We start from the raw sequence: 17,460 nt of genomic DNA on the forward strand, positions 1-17,460 counted from the left end.
ATGCACAAGATGTTACATCCTAAAGCAGATGTGGAAAGGCTGTACATCCCAAGAAAAGATGGAGGTAGGGGCCTGATTGATGTAGAAACAGCATTCAAAACTGCAACAATAGGGCTTGATCACTATCTGAAGCACAAGGAAGGGCAATATCCAAAACAGGTGCTTGAACATGAAAGATCTAAAGCCAAAAATTCAATATCCAAGAATGCTACTAAATTCAAAAGGGAAGTAACAATGCCAGAGATTGAGAACAGAGTAGATAAATCTGCCTCTGAAAATGCTAAAGCCCTGAAACACGTGTTTAAGTCCAGGATGAAGTCAATGAAAGAAGAAAAGTGGAAAAACAAAGCATTGCATGGCCAGTATCCAAAGATCCTAGAGAAACCTCATGTAGACACAGTCACTACCAACAAATGGTTGTCAAGTAATTTGAAAGGGGAAACAGAGGGACTACTTGTTGCAGCTCAAGACCAGGCAATAAACACCAGAAACTACCAGAAAATAATATGTGGCCAGCAAGTGGAGAGCAAATGCAGATTGTGTTCGCAACATGAAGAGACAGTGGACCATATTGTATCTGGATGTGAGGTATTAGCCAAAACAGAGTACATCTCCGGGCACAATAATGCTGCAGCATATCTCCATTGGAGCATATGTAAAGATCATGATATAGAGATTGCAGACAAATGGTACGAACACGAACCAGAGACCGTGATACACAATAAAGATAACAACATCACCATCATGTGGGACATGCCAGTCAATACTGATAGAACTATAACAGCGAACAGACCAGATATCATCGTTAAAGATTCAGTGAATTCCACCTGCAAACTTATTGATATGACTGTTCCATCAGATAGAAACATCGCACTGAAGGAAACTGAAAAAAAATGCAAGTACAAAGACCTAGAACTAGAAATACAGAGAATGTGGCATATGAAAACCGTAGTGATCCCTGTGGTTGTTGGTGCGCTTGGTACAGTGAAGAGGGGTATGGTAGAAAACATCAAGAAAGTATCAGAGAGAGCTAGTATGACAGAGATTCAAAAGATCTGCATGCTGGGATCTGCACGAATCCTTAGAAAGGTGCTCAGTGTATGAACAGAATGATTGACTTGAGTGACTGACGCTCTAGGTGCATGGTTTGCGCCCGGCTGATGCGCAAAAAGAACACCAGCAAAGACTGTGATAATAGAGATAATAATAATAATAATAATAATAGTAAAACAATAGCTCAGGGAGCGATACTGAGGAACTTTTTAAAAAAGGTCACTCGACGGAAAATGCAATTGTTAACAAAGGGTCAGAACTATGCAAAGTCTGCACTTCTTGGCCGCAATTTAGGGAAAGGTCTGTGAAGTAGAAGAAATTTTGTTGTTTCCAGGACAAAAACTAGTTTTTCAAATTATTAAACCAAAATAATGGTAATTAACTTAGTTTTTTTTTGCTGTTGTAGGTAATATTTCACACTGTTAAGTATTTCTTTCTGGAAATTTTCACTAAAATGTGATTCCAACTATTTCTAGGCTAAAACCGTCAATTCAGTTTAACCAGGCGATTTTATTCAACATGTATTCTTTAATTTAAGTGTCGACTACTGTTGATGTTCAGAATGTTTATTGAAATAAGGATTTGAAGGTCAACAGTAGTGGACACTTTATTTTTAATATATTGGTTATTAAGCGATATCAGGCGTCAGTTGGCTAACTATGATAATAATGGCAACGATAATATAAACATGTTTCATCTTTGTTATGCTAATCCATAGCTAATACTTTGGAATTTGTTGTTTAAACGGCCCATTTTTTCCTTCAACTCAATAATTTTAAACGATGTTTTTTTCGGCTGAAGTTCTGCCTGGTTTGAATTACTCATGCTAAAAAAAATTCTAAAAAAAAAATTCTAAACAGGATGAGCTGACCATTATTTCATAAATTGCATTCATATTTTGCGAGAGAGACGTGAATATCTGTCTGTAGAAAGAGTTAACCCGGTTTGAGTTTTTTCGCATAAAATTGCATGAAAATTGCTCTTTCCTTTTCACCTGTCTGAACTTTTCTCGTGAGTTTATACACGGTGCTTGCTTGCAGTAAATTTTTCAACATGCAGCACTAATCAGCCACGATTTCTTAGATAACGTTGTATTGTGCTTCTAAAGGATAAAAAATATTTTAAGAGACTCTTTTTCTAACCATTTTTTTCCTGCACGAGAACGACGGAGTATTCATTTAACCAAAGTATAATTCTTTGGCGCAAAACATTAATTATGTTTTATAAAGGTAAAGACTATAATCTTTGTGCGTGTGCGCATACAATTTTCCGCTTTTCTCTGCCTTTCTCTTCTAGTCTGGAACTTCCGTCAAAAGATGAAATTTGAACGCATGTCACTGAGACCAATACACAAACAAAGTTTCAGTGAGTATCAAGAGATTAAATTTGGTGTTAGAAACATAAAGGAAGACATATTTCTTGAAATAAGTTAAGTTAGGACTACTTTTCAAAGGGATTTCAACCGATTTTTGCCGCATGTGACCGCCAGTCAGTTAATGCGAGTAACGGACCTTTGATAACTGTTATACTGAACTATTTTTAAAGACTGATCAAAGCAGTTTGGCTAGTATTTTTTGCTGCTGAATATTAAACTCTATTCTTACGTCCATGGACAGCTTATCATCGCCACATACTCTCTCAGTTTGAAACTTTCAAATTGATGATTTTCACCTGGTCAATTTTTTTGTTTGGACACCTCAGCCATTTATGAATTTTAGTCATTTAATTTTTAATTAACTATCTGGCAATGTGTATTTATGATAACGTTTTAGTGTTCGAGTGATATTTCGTAATTTTTAAGGCTGGACATTTTGAAAAATTGTTTTTTAACAAACGTTACAATTGTGGAAACTTTTCGTTAGAATATTACGTTAAGAGCAGCATTACATCAGAATATAGCTTCATTCCTGTCAGCTGCGAAATTAGACAGTGTGTATTTAAGAAAGTCTAATACAAACTTTATTTGAGAGTGACCGTCTATCAGATCATTTACGCTATCTTTGCTTTTGACAGAACACGTCACTGACAACGCACAAGTCAATCGATTCAATTGTGGTCATTTAAAAGCAAACGATGCTTTCAACATATTCGTGGAGATGGTAAATAATAACAGTTTAAAGGCTAAACTAATGTCTAAAACCTTTTACTTCAAGTTACCAAACCGGGAATACCGCCTCGCATTGCTCGTGAACGTGCGTTAATGAAGTATAATAGCTATAGCTTTAAACGCCGACCATGTTTTCAACATTAATCCATTGGTTTGTCTTCTTCCAAACTTTGTCCGAAGTTTTATATGTCTCAACTTTCATCACAGGTAAGTTCTACAATTCCTCGCCAGTAAAGGCAGGCTTATGACTTATTTGATATGTGTTTCACAGTCATTTTTGCAGAGGTGCAGTTTAATGATCAATAGAAATACATGGATTGCCATGAAGCGGTCCCATTTATGACATGATTGTGTTTTTGTGGTTTTTATTATACAAATCTTTCTAGAGCTAAATGTAATGGTAACCAGTTTGCAAGTCTGGCATTGGCTAATCATTTAATGCTTCCTTGTTTTTTTTTTCATAGAGTTAGACTCTGAATTTCGTCAAGATATTTTCACACAAGACGATTATCATTATTTGAATGTTCCTGTGGTTGGATCATTCACAGTGGACAACACCTTTGACTGTACGTTGAAGTGTCTGAGGAATGCTTGTTGCTTTTCTGTTAACCTGGCTGCCTACAGAGGAGCCAATGGAAAGATATGGTGCGAGTTGTTGTCCTCTGAAAAGCACAGCAACCCCGAGAAGTATAAAAGAAACCAAACCTCGCATCACTTAAGTACCATCCTAGAGGTATAGCATTATCATTATCAATGTTATTATTATTCATTGTCATTGTCATTATCATTATCATCGTCATCGTCATCGTTATCAGCATCATCATTATCGTTATCGCAGGAGCCCATAACCCAGAGTGAGCAACTCCCATACTAGGCCTATGTCACGGCGTTTTTACGGACCAGTTTATTTTTAGACACGTTTTAGGGTAATTTTTCCCGTGAAAAAAGAGAATCTCCACCATGTCTAGGAGCGCATTCGAAGTATAAGGTATCAAAAAGTAAAACTAAATGTCATTAAAAGGCAAAAAATATCCTTTTAGGTCTGCAGGTTTTGCTGATTGGTTTGTGGAATTTAAAAGATATTTAAAACTCGTTGTTGTAGTAGTAATCAAAGCGGAGCTCCATGAGTAAGAAAATTTGCTTAGCTATGCATTCAAGAAATTTTGGTTCTGACAAAATCGTCCGCACGTTGCATACGTACGTCCACCCGTTCATGATAGCCGGGGTGAAATTTTGCATTTCAAGCACCCGGACTTTTAGAGAGAAAAAATACAACAACAACAAAGCCGATTCTTTCTTTCGACTAAATTTTAATGTTTACATTGACGTAAAGTGGATAACAGAGAAAGAGCTAGAGCGAGAGATAAAAAAAAATAAAAATAAAAAGGAGACCGATTTTATATCAGCGGTGAGAAAATGAGAACATCATTCCTTCATAAAACGTGTAACTAGGCAGTGTCTGGACGTTTCACGTTGTAGTCGTGTAAAACAACGGCGAAGAAATGTACCAAAAAAGCGTGCTGCACATCACGTTTTCGTTGCCGTCGCCGCTTAGCATTACTCGATTTTATGTTTTGTTTGAGTAACCTATAAATATTAACGACAGCTTCGCTTTTAGTCCTGACTAAATCTATATATTTTAAAATACTAATGGTGATGTTGCTACTTTCAGACCTCAGGTACTCACTGGACATGTTGCAACGAACATACTTGTGCGCAAAATTCGAGACATCTCAACTGCCCTTGTCATGAGGGAATTATTGGAGCATCTTCCCAAATAGGTAACAAAAAAGCGTTGACTGAAACTGAAAAAGTGCCCTTGTCTTAGTTTGAATAGAGGACATTAACACTAGCAGGACTACTAGTGAATATGATCATTTTTTTCAGCGATCAAGTCATGTCAAGACTGGTATCAAGAGAACCCAGACGAGTAGGTTACTTCTATTTTTCATTAAAGTCTTTTTTTGCTCGAGTTGGTTTTAAATGACATCAACGCTTTAGTACTAGGCAAGGTTGTGAAACTGTTTCTTTTATGTAAACAGTAAAAAACCTGCATGTTTTGACAACCTTAAAGAATGCTCTAGTGTCCGCCTAATACAGGTTTGTCAGGTTTAACTGCAGTTGTTAACCAAAAAGTGTCTTCTTTGTCTAGGACAAACAAAACACAGATGATTACAATTATCTTTGACTCAAAGCCAACATCCGTTCTCTGTCAGATGGGAGATTTTGGATGTGGGAATGGCGGATGGACACCGGTCATGAAGATGGACGGCAACAAGGTACCGAGCAGCCTCTGTCAGGCTTTTAGATAGTAGGGACATCAGACCCTCTGTATGGGTGTTTCCGACGAAATCGAACGCGAAGAGCGTCATTGGTTGGGATGAGCTTGTTAGAAGCGTTTCCACTCAAAAAAAAATGTTCAATATGCGACGATTTCGTGCTCGCCTGAAAAAACGACGATTTGATGAAAAATGTGGGACAAAGTCGACGTAAGCAGGTACCCATGCAGAGGCTCACATCACCAAAATAAAACAGGCGAAGCGTTCTTATTCTGCGTTCAGTTCAGTTCAGTTCATTTTTATTTAGCCAAAATATATAACAATACAGGAATACATATAGAAATTGTAAGTCGCTATTTAAGAGTTCTTTTGGGAGTGAGAGAAGATTGAGGATTAGGTTGAGGCGCGCGCGAGGTCTCTTGGGAAGGGAAGAAGACCCCGCGCGCACCTCAACCTAATCCCCAATCTTCTCTCACCCCAAGAAAACACTTAAATAGCGACTGGGTACGAGTTTGCAGAAGGCTTATGAAGCCTGGGCTCCCCAGTCCGAAGAAAAATATATTAAAAATAGGAACTAAACAGAGACTGAGTTATGTTATGAATTCAGTAACAAGATATAGAAAAACGTTCTTAACTCTGGATTGGTAGGACTATAAGGAAAGGACATCGCAAATGTCATGTTGTATACATCAGTAATTTATCGTTCAATTAATTTGACGGCAAAGTACCTGTTTCTCTCACAGCAAACTTTTGAATACAGTTCCCCTCTCTGGAGCAACAATGAAACCTTTAACCTTGACGGAGGGAAGACTGGGTTTGACTCACAGGAGACCAAACTTCCCTCCTACTGGAACACATCCTTCTCCAAGATCTGCCTCGGTATGAAGATCAATGACAACCAGTCCAAGTTTATTGTTATCAACAAGCAGGCGAACTCCTTGTACTCTCTGATCGCTGATGGGCAATACCGCAAAACCTCACTGGGTCGTGACAAGTGGAAGTCGCTGATTGGTTCTGAAGCCTCCTTGCAGAAACACTGTAACAAGGAAGGGTTCAATGCTGTTGGTGGTAAACCTAGTAATTCCAAAGCAAGAATCGGTATCATTAGTAACCAGCAAAACGATTGCGCCTCTTGCGACTCTAGAATTGGATTTGGCACTGGTGGAAAGCATGACAAGAACAACTCATGTGGAAACGAGGCTACAATTGATTCAGATAATGGGGATAAGCATATTAAGAGAATGGGATACATTTTAGTCCAGTGAAAGGAAACTGATCTGGGCTAATTTACTTTAATTTGGGGCCAAACGAAAGCTTTCTTAAGGAGCCGGTTGTTTATTACCTGTGAGGGAGGGGGGAGGGCAGCCATTTTACTTGATGTTCATTTTCCAGCACTTTACTTTTAGGGGTTTATTTTCAGATGAGAAAGCTTTTAATACCTGAGGGTTATTTTAATATATTTCATGAAAGTAGTGAAAAGGCAGTAAGGAGCTTGAATTAAAATTGAATGTACAAGCCGTAAATACTGTAGAAACTCCGATCTTACAAACACGACTGTTAGTAGATAAATTATGTGCAGGTGACAGAACGTCAACACGATTTGCAGCCAAAATCAGTGATTCGTAATTTACCAGCAATAGGGTTCATCGGGTTAAGAGAGGGAGTCACTTTCACGATATGTCAAATTTATGAGGGGTCATTTCTAAAAAGCTGAGATCCAGGAAGGGTTGGATTTGAAAATCTTCTTAGCCTTCTCATACTTCTCAAAATGGCCGCTTCCCCCACCTCACAGGTAATAAACGACTAGCCCTTAAATTAACTCGAGATCCCGTTAATTTTTTTTGTAGATAAACAATAGGTTATTTCTAGATTGGATTAAAGTAACCATTATGCATAAGAGGTAAAAGGTACACTGGAAAACCAAGATAAAAATCTTTAACTAATTTTCTCCATTGTTCCTCATAGTTTATGCGCACAACATTTCATGTTGAGATTGTATGTCGCTAAGAGGGCTGGAAAAGTTTTTAGACACGGATAGTCTTTCTCAAATTGTGATCAATCATGGTTTCAGAGGAGGCTGATACGGTTGCTGCACGGATGGGAAGACAATCTGCGAAGACCACGTTTGATGTGTGAGGTGATAAGCTGTGATAAGAGAGGGAAAGGCAGACTTCACATCAGTGAAACATTTCCGACATTTTTTTGAACAGGAATATGGGTTGTTGTTGTTGTTGTTGTTTTTCTTTTGGAGAGAGAAGGATGAATGGCGCCAGCTCATGGACACCACCAAAAAAAGGGCGATTATTTGAACTGAGACAAGATCATTACACAGCCAGCATTATCTTACCAGTTTTTTTAAGAGCCTGGGTTAGTGTCAGCCTAGTCCCTAGGCGTTCTCTCTTGATCCTTTGTCCGCGCGAAGTCTCGGTGACGTCACAGCTTATGGTAGAGTCCAGGAATGACCGAGCCGAAAACGCCTGGGGACTAAGCTGGGTTAGTGTTTTGTCCTGGATTTAAACTGGGCCTCCCGCTCAGAAAGTCTGAGCCCGTGAACCGGCCGAGCAGTGGTTACAGGCATGTATATCAATGAGATGACTTTTTTGGTTCAAAACAAACGGTAAGGACACAGACATGCGTGCTGGGATGTTAAAAAATAACAGGGACAGTGTTATTTCAGGTAAATTCTGAAGATGAATCTGATGATGTCTACCACGGCACAGGTTGTCGAAACGTCAGTCATTGTCAAGAACGGTACTACGATCATCCGGACGATCATTCTCAACCTACTTTTGAAAAACTTTTGAGACTCGATTTTGAAGTGACTCCTGGGTTCAAACCGAGCCTCGATTGCCGGTCGCTGCTCGGAAAACCAGCCAAAGCTCCTCCACCGGAGACATAATTAAAACTGTAGCTGTTTGTTCTTCATTATTTGGCGCGAAATTCTCTTTTTTAATGTTTTCCTGTTACTAATAATGACTGAGTAACTGAGACAGCTTATACACCAGCTAGGTTAGTTTTGCGTGATTATCTTCCCTCGCTACTGTACAAGTCGCTATTTATTTTTCAACCATTTTTTGTCCTTAGCGCAGCAACCTTAGCTTGTGACACAGCAAGCGGAATTTCTCAGTGCCTTGTATTCTATGCATTAGTGCTGCAAACAAACAGTCGGCTGATTCCAAAAGGACGCTAAGGCTTCTGGGAACAAACATCTTCGGAATGAAAAAAGCATTTCCCGTTGATTCTCAAAATGATATTTTAGTTGACAAATTCCTAGAGCGATTTTGCTTTGGAAGTATATCACTTGTGAAGAAAAAGGTTGTGATTCTGGTTTCCATCCCCGTACCTTTCTGCCACCTAAAATGGTTTTTTTACATTCTATTGCTGCATTATTTTTTCATTCAAGTTCTTTAACTGTAATTGAAAATGTCAGGTGTCAGATGTGTTAAAAGTCTTGTCTTGTATTGTCTTGAGTGTTCAAAAAACACTGATATTATACCTTTTTTAGATCTAAGAGGGGGCGTTTATTCCCGATAGGAGGCGTTTAAAAGAGACAGACGTAAATTGCCATAAATGTTGCAAGTTCAACAAAACTAATATTCTTTCGGCAAAGATATAGCTAGATATCAAGGGAGTTTGAAAAGAGCGGAATCTTCTGTCCACCAATAATGTTATGTGTAGGCTATTCTAGATATCCACATCGCTCTTTCAAATCTCTACATCGATGCCAGAATCCTTGTTTAAGTTAATTGTGTTGTCATATCCTTACGTTGAACTTGACAATGAACAAAATGTAATGAGCAGACCCTTGTTGATCAAGCAAGAAAAACTGAATAAATTGAATGATTTCTCTCCTCTTGGCTAATTCCTGGTATTTTGGAATACTGTCATAGGGGGGCGTCTGTTAGAGAGGGTCGTCTAATACAAACTTAACATTGAAATGGGGGTGTGGCCCGCGCAGGGATTTCGCCCAGAAGGCGAAATCCCGAGGAAGCATCCTAGTGGCTCGCACTCATAGAAAAGTACTTATAGTTAAAAAATACAGTCAGTATACCAGAAAAATCTCGATTTCCTAGATCAGGGGTCGAATGGAATCGTTGGGTAATGATGACGTTTCTATTATTCATGCCCGCAAGTAAAAGACCGTTAAGATGACGTAAAACAGAAAATCCCCGAAGGGACCGCTTAGGTTGATTTTGTGACATTTATTATACAGTCATACTTCGATACTCTTGCGTTACTTAGTGACATTCTGTGGAGCAGCTGTTTTTAAAGTTATGGACCAAAAGACACTCGTTAAGCGCGAATGAAGTTATAGGTTGCGTATATTTGTATATAGACACTTGGAGAGTTTGCCAGACACGAGTGTATCATTCACAAATCTATGATTGGACACAATTTGCCCGACACCCTTTCTTTCTCTCTAGGGGAATAAGGCTCAGTCCACAAACAAGCAAAACGAGTGAATCAACGGCTTGCTTATCACTAGCAGAACGATGGACGATTACACTAAAAATTCGCCGACTATTAAATTCTATGCTGACGTATTCCATGCTCACAAAAGTCCCTCTGATCTATAATTTTTTTTCTTTTAAAACAAGTATTGTGTTGAACGGTTAAAACTGAAATGACTGGAGCGCCCGAGCGTGAATTGATCAAACCTCTTAATTTGTAAGGCTTACTTTACGGCTAATAAAATGAACTGTACGAAAAATTCCAACTTCGAATCAAATCTTTTCTTATGGTTTAGAATAAAATATTCTCGAAACTGAGAATGTTTTGATCAAGGTGGGGGAGGGAGGGTGGGGTGGGTGTAAATTGAACTGAATCAGTGCATGAAACCTGTTTTTGTGTTTCCTGTTTTTATCTCGCCTATTGTATGGAATATGTGTGAAAATCTTCATTATGAAAAGGTATATTTCGAAGAGCTACACAACGACCAAGAATACTATTGACCGACAACATACAGACCGGGGCAGCTGTAGTGTCACCTATTACTAGACCTTACTAGTTAGATAAGAGGCGTTTATTTGATAGTGGGCGTCTATTAGATCCTTTTCCGTAACTTGCTCTATACAGCAAAATCCTCTGCATTTTCATGAAATTTTAATTCCTCCGAGTTTGCCAAGATATTTTCACGCAAGAAGATTATCATTATCTAAATGCTTGTCTATTAATCTGCTAGGTGGCTGTATTTGCAGGTGACAGCATCATCAATAATTACTAATTCATCCCGATCGAGTCATTTCAACTCATATCGTGCACGAGCCGTCAATGGTAACAAGCCAGTTGAAGTCTAAACAGTTACGATAAACGTTTTCCTCTAGGTTTCTCTTTGTTATGCTAATTTTGTTAATAATTAAAAGCTTTAAGGTCCAAACACATTTTTATCACTGGGATAAGTAATAATAATAATAATAATAATAATAATAATAATAATAATAATAATAATAATAATAATAATTGACACAAAAACACGCAAACTATTGAACATGCACAAGATGTTACATCCTAAAGCAGATGTGGAAAGGCTGTACATCCCAAGAAAAGATGGAGGTAGGGGCCTGATTGATGTAGAAACAGCATTCAAAACTGCAACAATAGGGCTTGATCACTATCTGAAGCACAAGGAAGGGCAATATCCAAAACAGGTGCTTGAACATGAAAGATCTAAAGCCAAAAATTCAATATCCAAGAATGCTACTAAATTCAAAAGGGAAGTAACAATGCCAGAGATTGAGAACAGAGTAGATAAATCTGCCTCTGAAAATGCTAAAGCCCTGAAACACGTGTTTAAGTCCAGGATGAAGTCAATGAAAGAAGAAAAGTGGAAAAACAAAGCATTGCATGGCCAGTATCCAAAGATCCTAGAGAAACCTCATGTAGACACAGTCACTACCAACAAATGGTTGTCAAGTAATTTGAAAGGGGAAACAGAGGGACTACTTGTTGCAGCTCAAGACCAGGCAATAAACACCAGAAACTACCAGAAAATAATATGTGGCCAGCAAGTGGAGAGCAAATGCAGATTGTGTTCGCAACATGAAGAGACAGTGGACCATATTGTATCTGGATGTGAGGTATTAGCCAAAACAGAGTACATCTCCGGGCACAATAATGCTGCAGCATATCTCCATTGGAGCATATGTAAAGATCATGATATAGAGATTGCAGACAAATGGTACGAACACGAACCAGAGACCGTGATACACAATAAAGATAACAACATCACCATCATGTGGGACATGCCAGTCAATACTGATAGAACTATAACAGCGAACAGACCAGATATCATCGTTAAAGATTCAGTGAATTCCACCTGCAAACTTATTGATATGACTGTTCCATCAGATAGAAACATCGCACTGAAGGAAACTGAAAAAAAATGCAAGTACAAAGACCTAGAACTAGAAATACAGAGAATGTGGCATATGAAAACCGTAGTGATCCCTGTGGTTGTTGGTGCGCTTGGTACAGTGAAGAGGGGTATGGTAGAAAACATCAAGAAAGTATCAGAGAGAGCTAGTATGACAGAGATTCAAAAGATCTGCATGCTGGGATCTGCACGAATCCTTAGAAAGGTGCTCAGTGTATGAACAGAATGATTGACTTGAGTGACTGACGCTCTAGGTGCATGGTTTGCGCCCGGCTGATGCGCAAAAAGAACACCAGCAAAGACTGTGATAATAGAGATAATAATAATAATAATAATAATAGTAAAACAATAGCTCAGGGAGCGATACTGAGGAACTTTTTAAAAAAGGTCACTCGACGGAAAATGCAATTGTTAACAAAGGGTCAGAACTATGCAAAGTCTGCACTTCTTGGCCGCAATTTAGGGAAAGGTCTGTGAAGTAGAAGAAATTTTGTTGTTTCCAGGACAAAAACTAGTTTTTCAAATTATTAAACCAAAATAATGGTAATTAACTTAGTTTTTTTTTGCTGTTGTAGGTAATATTTCACACTGTTAAGTATTTCTTTCTGGAAATTTTCACTAAAATGTGATTCCAACTATTTCTAGGCTAAAACCGTCAATTCAGTTTAACCAGGCGATTTTATTCAACATGTATTCTTTAATTTAAGTGTCGACTACTGTTGATGTTCAGAATGTTTATTGAAATAAGGATTTGAAGGTCAACAGTAGTGGACACTTTATTTTTAATATATTGGTTATTAAGCGATATCAGGCGTCAGTTGGCTAACTATGATAATAATGGCAACGATAATATAAACATGTTTCATCTTTGTTATGCTAATCCATAGCTAATACTTTGGAATTTGTTGTTTAAACGGCCCATTTTTTCCTTCAACTCAATAATTTTAAACGATGTTTTTTTCGGCTGAAGTTCTGCCTGGTTTGAATTACTCATGCTAAAAAAAATTCTAAAAAAAAAATTCTAAACAGGATGAGCTGACCATTATTTCATAAATTGCATTCATATTTTGCGAGAGAGACGTGAATATCTGTCTGTAGAAAGAGTTAACCCGGTTTGAGTTTTTTCGCATAAAATTGCATGAAAATTGCTCTTTCCTTTTCACCTGTCTGAACTTTTCTCGTGAGTTTATACACGGTGCTTGCTTGCAGTAAATTTTTCAACATGCAGCACTAATCAGCCACGATTTCTTAGATAACGTTGTATTGTGCTTCTAAAGGATAAAAAATATTTTAAGAGACTCTTTTTCTAACCATTTTTTTCCTGCACGAGAACGACGGAGTATTCATTTAACCAAAGTATAATTCTTTGGCGCAAAACATTAATTATGTTTTATAAAGGTAAAGACTATAATCTTTGTGCGTGTGCGCATACAATTTTCCGCTTTTCTCTGCCTTTCTCTTCTAGTCTGGAACTTCCGTCAAAAGATGAAATTTGAACGCATGTCACTGAGACCAATACACAAACAAAGTTTCAGTGAGTATCAAGAGATTAAATTTGGTGTTAGAAACATAAAGGAAGACATATTTCTTGAAATAAGTTAAGTTAGGACTACTTTTCAAAGGGATTTCAACCGATTTTTGCCGCATGTGACCGCCAGTCAGTTAATGCGAGTAACGGACCTTTGATAACTGTTATACTGAACTATTTTTAAAGACTGATCAAAGCAGTTTGGCTAGTATTTTTTGCTGCTGAATATTAAACTCTATTCTTACGTCCATGGACAGCTTATCATCGCCACATACTCTCTCAGTTTGAAACTTTCAAATTGATGATTTTCACCTGGTCAATTTTTTTGTTTGGACACCTCAGCCATTTATGAATTTTAGTCATTTAATTTTTAATTAACTATCTGGCAATGTGTATTTATGATAACGTTTTAGTGTTCGAGTGATATTTCGTAATTTTTAAGGCTGGACATTTTGAAAAATTGTTTTTTAACAAACGTTACAATTGTGGAAACTTTTCGTTAGAATATTACGTTAAGAGCAGCATTACATCAGAATATAGCTTCATTCCTGTCAGCTGCGAAATTAGACAGTGTGTATTTAAGAAAGTCTAATACAAACTTTATTTGAGAGTGACCGTCTATCAGATCATTTACGCTATCTTTGCTTTTGACAGAACACGTCACTGACAACGCACAAGTCAATCGATTCAATTGTGGTCATTTAAAAGCAAACGATGCTTTCAACATATTCGTGGAGATGGTAAATAATAACAGTTTAAAGGCTAAACTAATGTCTAAAACCTTTTACTTCAAGTTACCAAACCGGGAATACCGCCTCGCATTGCTCGTGAACGTGCGTTAATGAAGTATAATAGCTATAGCTTTAAACGCCGACCATGTTTTCAACATTAATCCATTGGTTTGTCTTCTTCCAAACTTTGTCCGAAGTTTTATATGTCTCAACTTTCATCACAGGTAAGTTCTACAATTCCTCGCCAGTAAAGGCAGGCTTATGACTTATTTGATATGTGTTTCACAGTCATTTTTGCAGAGGTGCAGTTTAATGATCAATAGAAATACATGGATTGCCATGAAGCGGTCCCATTTATGACATGATTGTGTTTTTGTGGTTTTTATTATACAAATCTTTCTAGAGCTAAATGTAATGGTAACCAGTTTGCAAGTCTGGCATTGGCTAATCATTTAATGCTTCCTTGTTTTTTTTTTCATAGAGTTAGACTCTGAATTTCGTCAAGATATTTTCACACAAGACGATTATCATTATTTGAATGTTCCTGTGGTTGGATCATTCACAGTGGACAACACCTTTGACTGTACGTTGAAGTGTCTGAGGAATGCTTGTTGCTTTTCTGTTAACCTGGCTGCCTACAGAGGAGCCAATGGAAAGATATGGTGCGAGTTGTTGTCCTCTGAAAAGCACAGCAACCCCGAGAAGTATAAAAGAAACCAAACCTCGCATCACTTAAGTACCATCCTAGAGGTATAGCATTATCATTATCAATGTTATTATTATTCATTGTCATTGTCATTATCATTATCATCGTCATCGTCATCGTTATCAGCATCATCATTATCGTTATCGCAGGAGCCCATAACCCAGAGTGAGCAACTCCCATACTAGGCCTATGTCACGGCGTTTTTACGGACCAGTTTATTTTTAGACACGTTTTAGGGTAATTTTTCCCGTGAAAAAAGAGAATCTCCACCATGTCTAGGAGCGCATTCGAAGTATAAGGTATCAAAAAGTAAAACTAAATGTCATTAAAAGGCAAAAAATATCCTTTTAGGTCTGCAGGTTTTGCTGATTGGTTTGTGGAATTTAAAAGATATTTAAAACTCGTTGTTGTAGTAGTAATCAAAGCGGAGCTCCATGAGTAAGAAAATTTGCTTAGCTATGCATTCAAGAAATTTTGGTTCTGACAAAATCGTCCGCACGTTGCATACGTACGTCCACCCGTTCATGATAGCCGGGGTGAAATTTTGCATTTCAAGCACCCGGACTTTTAGAGAGAAAAAATACAACAACAACAAAGCCGATTCTTTCTTTCGACTAAATTTTAATGTTTACATTGACGTAAAGTGGATAACAGAGAAAGAGCTAGAGCGAGAGATAAAAAAAAATAAAAATAAAAAGGAGACCGATTTTATATCAGCGGTGAGAAAATGAGAACATCATTCCTCCATAAAACATGTAACTGGGAAGTGTCTGGAAGTTTCACGTTGTAGTCGTGCAAAACAAAGGCAAAGAAATGTACCAAAAAAGCGTGCTGCACATCACGTTTTCGTTGCCGTCGCCGCTTAGCATTACTCGATTTTATGTTTTGTTTGAGTAACCTATAAATGTTAACGACAGCTTCGCTTTTGGTCCTGACTAAATCTATATATTTTAAAATACTAATGGTGATGTTGCTACTTTCAGACCTCAGGTACTCACTGGACATGTTGCAACGAACATACTTGTGCGCAAAATTCGAGACATCTCAACTGCCCTTGTAATGAGGGAATTATTGGAGCATCTTCCCAAATAGGTAACAAAAAAAGCGTTGACTGAAACTGAAAAAGTGCCCTTGTCTTAGTTTGAATAGAGGACATTAACACTAGCAGGACTACTAGTGAATATGATCATTTTTTTCAGCGATCAAGTCATGTCAAGACTGGTATCAAGAGAACCCAGACGAGTAGGTTACTTCTATTTTTCATTAAAGTCTTTTTTTACTCGAGTTGGTTTTAAATGACACCAACGCTTTAGTACTAGGCAAGGTTGTGAAACTGTTTTTTTTTCTATGTAAACAGTGAAAAACCTGCATGTTTTGACACTCTTAGGGAATGCTCTACTGTCCGCCTAATACAGGTTTCACTGTAGTTGTTAACCAAAAAGTGTCTTCTTTGTCTAGGAAGACACAGATGATTACAATTATCTTTGACTCAAAGCCAACATCCGTTTTCTGTCACATGGGAAATTTTGTATGTGGGGATGGAGGATGGACACCGGTCATGAAGATGGACGGCAACAGGGTACGAAGTAGCCTGTGTCAGGCTTTTAGATAGTAGGGACATCAGAGCCTCTGTATGGGTGTTTCCGACGAAATCGAACGCGAAGATCACCATTGGTTGGGCTGAGCTTGCTGGTAGCGTTACCACGCAAAAAAATGCTTAATATGCGATGATTTCGTGCTCCCCTGAAAAAACGACGATTTGATGGAAAATGCGGGACAAAATCGACGGCTGCAGGCACCCATGCAGAGACTAACATCACCAAAATAAAACAGGCGAAGCGTTCTTATTCTGCGTTCAGTTCAATTCAGTTCATTTTTATTTAGCCAAAATATAATACAATACAGGAATACATATAGAAATTGTAAGTCGCTATTTAAGAGTTCTTTTGGGGGTGAGAGAAGATTGAGGATTAGGTTGAGGCGCGTGCGAGGTCTCTTGGGAAGGGGAGAAGACCCCGCGCGCACCTCAACCTAATCCCCAATCTTCTCTCACCCCAAGAAAACACTTAAATAACGACTGGGTACGAGTCTGCAGAAGGCTTATGAAGCCTGGGTTCCCCAGTCCGAAGAAAAATATATAACGAAATTCGCTGAGCGATACGTTAAAAATAGGAACTAAACAGTAACAAGATATAGAAAAACGTTCTTAACTCTGGATTGGTAGGACTATAAGGAAAGGACATCGCAAATGTCATGTTGTATACATCAGTAATTTATCGTTCAATTAATTTGACGGCAAAGTACCTGTTTCTCTCACAGCAAACTTTTGAATACAGTTCCCCTCTCTGGAGCAACAATGAAACCTTTAACCTTGACGGAGGGAAGACTGGGTTTGACTCACAGGAGACCAAACTTCCCTCCTACTGGAACACATCCTTCTCCAAGATCTGCCTCGGTATGAAGATCAATGACAACCAGTCCAAGTTTATTGTTATCAACAAGCAGGCGAACTCCTTGTACTCTCTGATCGCTGATGGGCAATACCGCAACACCTCACTGGGTCGTGACACGTGGAAGTCACTGATTGGTTCTGATGCCTCCTTGCAGGACAACTGTAACAAGGAAGGATTCAATGCTGCTAGTAGTGAATGGGAAACTTCCAAAGCCAGGATCGGTATCATTA

General features: G+C 38.2%; 2 protein-coding genes across 2 annotated transcripts in view; both read left to right on the plus strand.

Moving 5' to 3' along the window:
* LOC140944744 (uncharacterized) lies at window positions 1-6,824 on the plus strand. Its single transcript, XM_073393861.1, has 7 exons — window positions 1-64; window positions 3,625-3,893; window positions 4,833-4,941; window positions 5,048-5,090; window positions 5,203-5,216; window positions 5,261-5,439; window positions 6,183-6,824. The coding sequence occupies exons 1-7, from the start codon at window positions 1-3 to the stop codon at window positions 6,702-6,704; spliced, it is 1,200 nt and encodes a 399-aa protein (XP_073249962.1). The 3' UTR covers window positions 6,705-6,824.
* A 9,454-nt stretch (window positions 6,825-16,278) lies between these two features.
* The window catches only part of LOC140943859 (uncharacterized skeletal organic matrix protein 5-like), a 1,395-nt gene continuing 213 nt past the window's right edge, over window positions 16,279-17,460 (plus strand). Inside the window, exons 1-2 of the mRNA XM_073392977.1 lie at window positions 16,279-16,356; window positions 17,097-17,460. The exon at window positions 17,097-17,460 is cut by the window's right edge and continues 213 nt beyond it. Coding sequence (XP_073249078.1) covers window positions 16,294-16,356; window positions 17,097-17,460 — 427 coding nt within the window. The 5' untranslated portion in view covers window positions 16,279-16,293. The remainder of the gene's footprint in view (window positions 16,357-17,096) is intronic.

This window comes from Porites lutea, chromosome 7 (assembly GCF_958299795.1).
Source record: "Porites lutea chromosome 7, jaPorLute2.1, whole genome shotgun sequence".
NCBI classification, from domain to species: Eukaryota; Metazoa; Cnidaria; class Anthozoa; order Scleractinia; family Poritidae; genus Porites; species Porites lutea.